The sequence below is a fragment of the Squalius cephalus genome (assembly GCF_949319135.1).
Source record: "Squalius cephalus genome assembly, chromosome: 2".
Taxonomy (NCBI): Eukaryota; Metazoa; Chordata; class Actinopteri; order Cypriniformes; family Leuciscidae; genus Squalius; species Squalius cephalus.
In genome coordinates, this window is record NC_137123.1 from 8,834,896 (window position 1) to 8,842,395 (window position 7,500).

A 7,500-nucleotide genomic window follows, 5' to 3' on the forward strand; every position below is an offset into this window, starting at 1 on the left:
TTATTTTATCTGTCATTACTCGTCTCTTTATAACGGACTGTCTGATATCCATATTTAGTTCTGCATATGTCATAAATTAAGCAACTCTTCAGGAGCTTCTCTGTTTCTCTGACTGAATATAACTGGACTGGACTGTCACTGGAGAGAGTGCTAAAGCTCATATTTGTAGAAATGATAATTCTTTCTAAATGTGATGTAAATATGTCCTGTAACTACCAAATAAACAGAAACAGACGCGACTGAATACGTATGTGTGTCCTCTTTCTTTTGTAAAATATCTTTATTTCTGTGTGACTTAATGTGTAATCTTGACAGAAATGAATTCATTATGATCAATGCATCACTTTTTATTGTAAACCTGTGGTAAAATATCGATGCTTGGGTTTTAAATATTCAAGTAAACAACAGAAATGCCAACAAACGGCCACTTTTATCATGTTTGTTTTGCGATCTCGCTAGTTTCCAGTGATTTCCTTCTGGTTCGTTTTCTGATAAAACTTCCATTTGTTGGTGAAATGATGGGTTTGTGTGACGTTGATCCAGAGAGGCGTGTTTTGGTGATTGTTTCTGAGTAGTGTGAACTTAAATTCAACAAATAAGTTCAATCAAATGATCTATCTAGAACTTAATTATCTTTTAAATTCACCAAACTGACACATTTGAAGTAATCTGAACTGTTTCATTGTTTTGAGTTTTATGAACTTGTTTGTTTTAATTTTACACAAACTTAAATGTAAGTGAAACTGGGCTGGGATTTCCATTTTCCCAGCATGCTTTGCCATGGCACTCAAAAGTGAGAGTAAATGCTAAAATTATGTGATATATAAATTGTTTTTGTGCAAGATTAATGTTAAGTGGGCGATTCTTTAATGTTTTGTAATGCTAGTTTAGAAGAGTTTCTGTTTTTCGTTGGGTTTAGCATCACGTGACGAGTGCAGCATGAGCTTAGTTTGAGAACAGATGTATGTTGCCGTACTCATTCAGAAATTGCTATGCTATATTAATGCTATCAAAGCATTGCGTTTCCAACTGGCAAGTTAACATTTACTGAATTAGCTAGTAAAGCTAGCCAAGTTTCTACTACTAAAAATATTTAAGTTTAAATATTACATGATCATTTTAAGTTAAAAATATAAATTAGCTAACTTATGAATTAGATTTAGATTGGGTATTAATAGAACGACAACTTACTTCCCCCTTCCGGCCAATAGAGGCCTTTTCACAAAACCCAGAAGGGGATTTTCAACATCATATGGCCAACCCAATACTGCTTCATTCCAAAGAGGTTTGGAAAATCGTTCACAAAAAGTGTAAGATTTCTCACATGTGTCAACATTACTCATCAATATGGAATAACCCTTATGTTAAGGTAGGGAAGAAGCCCTTGTTTTGGGGACAATGGTTTAGAAGTGGAATACGTACCCTAAAGGATTTATTTAGTAATGATAAGCTTTTATCTTATAACAGTTTAAAAGAAAAATTTAATTTGGAAGGCCGGGATCATTTCTGGAAATATTTGCAGATTAGAAATTGTTTGGTGGCAAAGGTTTCCATGGGACAAGACAAGAATGTTTTAGAAAAGTTTTGTGAACTACCAAGACCCCTTCAAAAATCATCTAAATTTTATCAACTCAGTTTAAGGATTGGTGATAAGAATTGTGAAAACTTGAGATTGATTTGGCAAAGAGACATTAATAGTGACATAGACAAGGACATCTGTGACAGAGTTGTGTCCTACAGCGGAAGGTACATAAGGGAAGCAAGAGGTAAATTTATCCACTATAAGGTATTACACAGGTATTATTAAGCCGGTCGCACACCGGACGCGCAGCTCAGCGCCGCGCAGCTCACCGCCACGTCTTTTAAATTCGAACACATTATTCTCTATGAGAGTACACACACCGGCGGCGTCTGTCCGCGGCGCCCAGCAACGGCTCAGGACCGTGTTCAAAACCCTGCCGCGCCACACAGCGCCATTTACATAGTTTTATATTAAATTTATATTTATGTGTCTCAAATCGTAGTTAATGTATATACGGACTTAACCCCGTGCTGCAATATACATTTAGTTTTATATTTATTTACAGAAATCAGAAAATTGCTGATGCTAACGGATTTTCAGGTGGCAGTTGTCCTAGACGTGGCGCGGCGCGGCGCTGAGCTGCGCGTCCGGTGTGCGGCCGGCTTTATACACCAGTTCGACTTTTTAGAATGGGTTGTTTGAATGATAATAAATGCTGGAAATGTAAACAAGAAACTGGCACATATATTCATGTTCTTTGGCACTGTTCTAAGATTCAACCTTTTTGGGAAATTGTGTTGAAATATCTTGGAGAATGTTTGGGATTTGACCTTCCATTTTCATCAAGCATTTGCCTTTTAGGAGATAAATCTGAGATTCCTCAGATTAAAAATAATGAGTTTTCCCTTGTTACTGTAGGTGTAATTACGGCAATACGATTGATACTTCGATTTTGGAAAGATATTCAATGTCCTTCATTAAAAATGTGGATTGAATTTATGATTGAGAATGTATCATGTGAAAGAATGTTAGCTAAGGTGAACGGAAATCAAATAGATGTTGAGATGTGGGAGAACTTTATTCAGATGGTTGCCTCGAAGGATGACTGATACAGGACACATGATTGAGTTGAGACTTGTCTACACAGTTGTGCATTGAAATGTAAATTCTATAATTAGTATTATTATTTATTATTATTTTGTCTGTTTGTTTTGTATAAAAGTTTTTTTTTTTTTTATTATTATTGCTTGTTTTGGTATGTGTTGTTGTGTATCAAGAAAACCAATAAAAACTTAATTTATAAAAAAAATTAGCTAACTTATACATTTTAATTGCTCTCAACTTAAACATTTTTGAGTACAAAATAAAAATCTGCCAGTTTTGCTAACTTAAACTTTGAACTTCTTAACTTACAAATATTGATGTAACTGATTCCCTCAAATGTTTTTGAGTTTTGCCAACTTATTTGTGTTTACAGTGTGTGTGGAGACTGAGTGCTCTGATGGCATCTGCTGTCCTCTGCTGGTGAGCAGCACTCATCACAGCTCACACACACACACACACACACACACACACCTCTGCTCTCACTGCCGCTGCTCTCGCTCTTCTCTGCTCGTCTCCTTCTGTCCTCTCCTCTTCTTCCTTCTGCTCCACTGCGGATCATGTTAAAGGTTAGACCATCTTCAACCTTTCATGCATGTGTGTGAGTGTGTGTGTGTGTACTCACAGGTGTCGAGGTCGTGTGTCGTGTCACTCCAGGTGTTGTTCTCTGGAAGCCCCAGTTTGTGTCTCAATCTCACAGACTCCGTGACCAAACCGTCCAGCAGCTCCCTCCATAACTGCAGACTGCACACACACACACACACACACACACACACTCTTATTACACAGCTCTCTGGAATGCTTGATTCTGATTGGTCAGTTGTGATATTCCAAGGTCAGTTATTCGATTGTTTAGCTCACTGTAATGGATTATAAAATAATAACCAGGTAAAATCGTGTGTGTGTGTGTCACCTGATGATGTGTGATGTCACAGGTGGTGTGTGTGTCACCTGATGATGTGTGATGTCACAGGTGGTGTGTGTATCGGTGGCCGCTGCAGCTCCAGCATCAGTGAGTTAAACTGACTCAAACACGTCTCTCTGATCACACTGTGTGTCTCAGGAACGCACAGCACAGCCTAGAGGACAAACACACACTGCGTCCAGCATTAATTCTGTGTGTCAAACTGAGATGTTCAGCAGAATGTTCACGCTGCTCATTTCCGTACAGAGAATGGACTTTCAGCGAATCAATGGCATAAATATGAGTGTGATTCTCACATAAAGCAATACTTTATCTTGATCATGACACACACACAGACTAGAGACTGCTTGTTCGGCATCTTTGAGCTTTCAAGGTCACTTTGACCGGTCAGCGTATTGAAAAGTGTGTGTGAAGATTGTGTCCCACAGAAGAAAGACATGCGAGTTTGGAGTGACATGACAGGGAGTAAATGATGAGTGTACTTCATTTGTGGATGAAATACACACTTACACTGGGCATACAGAGCGTCATGTTATTCAATACTAATACATACACACTGTTTATATGATGGGTGAATAACAAATGGTTATACTTTATTTTAAGATGTTACAGTGTATTATACATGTAAGCACTTTATTTTTCTTTTTATTAAAGAAAATGTGAATTTGCCAGATTAATGTGCTTGATGTAAAAAAATGTCACAATGTAGATAATAAAAATAGGCTAAAATTCAATTTCTAGTTTTTCTTTATTTTGTCATATTAAACAATTAAAATTGCTATTACTATTATTATTATTATTATTTATTAAAGCAGGGTTTACCAAACAGAGGTTCATGAGGTGATAAAAGCAAATAACCAAACCATAAAAATACAAATTAAAAATGGAATAAATAACCAAATTAAACACTTTCTAAAAAAAAAAAAAAAAAAACAGAAATTATTTATTTCTCAAGTGACCATTAACTGACATCAGAGAATGATATATATATTTTTTTTTTGGAATAAAAATAATGAGAATTGGAGGGAAAATGTATTTAAATGTCATGAAAATAATGCCAAAAAATATTTATTGGTCCTAAAAAAAAGAGAGTCTTCATGGGTTTCTCTCTTTTCTTTAGATTTTGTGGTGAAATGTAACAGACATGTTGTAGAATCCTGATGATCTTCCCCAAAGATGTGTACCTGTCTGAGTGTGTTTAAGGACAGATCCCACACAGGTGTGTGTGCTGACCCGCTGACCTGCTCCCATAACCCCCGCAGCGCCTCCACAGGCCCACGCTGGTACTGCACCTGTGAAAGAACACCACACACACACACACACACACACACACACACACACACACACACACACACACACACACACACACGCTAAAACCCAACTGAAACCGTGCTCTGCTTAAGAGGAACAGCATGTTTCGGCTGAATGTATAATGTGCGGATGATCTGTGTGTTCCCATGTTCTCCGGCGGGGACACGAGGGACCCGACACACGCTGAGTCGCACCGAGACCCTCAGTCGTGTTCAGGACCAAATCACACAACTCAAGCAATTATACGCTTAATGGAGATGATTACCCTCACCGCTATTCTCTCTCTCTGTGTGTGTGTGTGTGTGTGTTTACAAGTAAAGGCCGAACAACGAGCATACAATTACAGCAGAAAAGTCTGCAAAATGAGTGTTTAGCTGAAGTGTGTGTGTGTGTGTGTATAGATGTGATCTCATCATTCACGGCCTCGTCTTTACTACCTATAAATGGAAATAAATGAGGAAAGTTTGCCAATCACCCGAGTATTAGACTCTATTGTACAGTAACTGACTGTTATCATGATGTCCTAGAGATTAGAGATTGTGCAAGGCAAATATTCCTCCAGAACTGAGACAGGGAAACAGCATTATGCTCATCTAATGTAATCATCTCTCGAGCTGAAATACACCCAAGCGCTGTTTTGTAATTACAACTGTTTATTATGATGTGAATGTTTTCATCAAGCTGTTATGAAAGTGTCTGACTCACCGCTGGATGAAGCACTTCTGCTTCTTATCGCACAACACTTCCTGTCTCTACATTATGCTGTATTTAACATCTAGATCTACTTGTTTGGAAGCTTGTATATTCCGGGGGGGGGGGGGGGGGGGGGGGTATGCCATGAAGTCATACACAAAAGCATGTGGGGACCACATGGGACCCAGGAACAGACTTTGTGTTACGGTGATGACGTACACCAGGGTTGTGTGTGTGTGTGTTACTGTGATGACGTACACCAGGGTTGTGTGTGTGTGTTACGGTGATGACGTACACCAGGGTTGTGTGTGTGTGTGTGTGTGTGTGTTACGGTGATGACGTACACCAGGGTTGTGTGTGTGTGTGTGTGTGTGTGTGTGTGTGTGTGTTACGGTGATGACGTACACCAGGGTTGTGTGTGTGTGTGTGTTACGGTGATGACGTACACCAGGGTTGTGTGTGTGTGTTACGGTGATGACGTACACCAGGGTTGTGTGTGTGTGTTACGGTGATGACGGTCACCAGGGTTGTGTGTGTGTGTGTGTGTGTGTGTGTGTTACGGTGATGACATACACCAGGGTTGTGTGTGTGTGTGTGTTACTGTGATGACGTACACCAGGGTTGTGTGTGTGTGTGTGTTACAGTGATGACGTACACCAGGGTTGTGTGTGTGTTACGGTGATGACGTACACCAGGGTTGTGTGTGTGTGGTACGGTGATGACGTACACCAGGGTTGTGTGTGTGTTACGGTGATGACGTACACCAGGGTTGTGTGTGTGTGTTACGGTGATGACGTACACCAGGGTTGTGTGTGTGTGTGTTACTGTGATGACGTACACCAGGGTTGTGTGTGTGTGTTACTGTGATGACGTACACCAGGGTTGTGTGTGTGTGTTACTGTGATGACGTACACCAGGGTTGTGTGTGTTTGTGTTACGGTGATGACGTACACCAGGGTTGTGTGTGTGTGTGTGTGTTACTGTGATGACGTACACCAGGGTTGTGTGTGTGTGTGTGTTACGGTGAAGACGTACACCAGGGTTGTGTGTGTGTGTGTGTTACTGTGATGACGTACACCAGGGTTGTGTGTGTGTGTTACGGTGATGACGTACACCAGGGTTGTGTGTGTGTGTGTGTGTGTGTTACGGTGATGACGTACACCAGGGTTGTGTGTGTGTGTTACAGTGATGACGTACACCAGAGTTGTGTGTGTTTGTTACTGTGATGACATACACCAGGGTTGTGTGTGTGTGTGTGTGTGTGTTACGGTGATGACGTACACCAGGGTTGTGTGTGTGTGTTACGGTGATGACGTACACCAGGGTTGTGTGTGTGTGTGTTACGGTGATGACGTACACCAGGGTTGTGTGTATGTGTGTTACTGTGATGACGTACACCAGGGTTGTGTGTGTGTGTGTGTTACGGTGATGACGTACACCAGGGTTGTGTGTGTGTGTTACTGTGATGACATACACCAGGGTTGTGTGTGTGTGTGTGTGTGTTACGGTGATGACGTACACCAGGGTTGTGTGTGTGTGTGTGTGTGTGTTACGGTGATGACGTACACCAGGGTTGTGTGTGAGGAACAGCTGCTCGTCTGTGATGTAGAGATCATCAGGAGAGACGGGACGCTCCGGAGAACGAACTCCTCTCAGGAGATCCATGAGGATCCGTCGACACAACGACACACACGCTTTCCGCTCCAGCTCCTTCTGCTCACACAGGGGCAGTTCAACAAGCAATATCACACAATTATATATATATTAGGGGTGTAACGGTACACAGAAGTCACTCGATACAAGTTTGATACAATAGCAAAAATGGTCACACTTTAGTTTAGGGGCCAGTTCTCACTATTAACTATAAACTCCTAATTTACTGCTTATAGTAGTTAGTAAGGTGGTTGTTAAGCTTATTAATAGTTAGTAAGGTAAATTAAGGTTAGGT

The 7,500-nt window shown here is 40.5% G+C and overlaps 1 protein-coding gene across 1 annotated transcript in view; it reads right to left on the bottom strand.

Annotated features, from left to right (window-relative positions):
• The window catches only part of mycbpap (mycbp associated protein), a gene marked incomplete at its 3' end in the record, with an annotated part of 25,504 nt that overhangs the window by 1,848 nt on the left and 16,156 nt on the right, over window positions 1–7,500 (bottom strand). The window contains exons 13-17 of the mRNA XM_079854991.1: window positions 7,119–7,265; window positions 4,733–4,840; window positions 3,575–3,702; window positions 3,249–3,367; window positions 3,098–3,174 (exon numbers count right to left, since the gene is read on the bottom strand). Of these exons, the coding sequence (XP_079711117.1) occupies window positions 3,098–3,174; window positions 3,249–3,367; window positions 3,575–3,702; window positions 4,733–4,840; window positions 7,119–7,265 (579 nt within the window). The remainder of the gene's footprint in view (window positions 1–3,097; window positions 3,175–3,248; window positions 3,368–3,574; window positions 3,703–4,732; window positions 4,841–7,118; window positions 7,266–7,500) is intronic.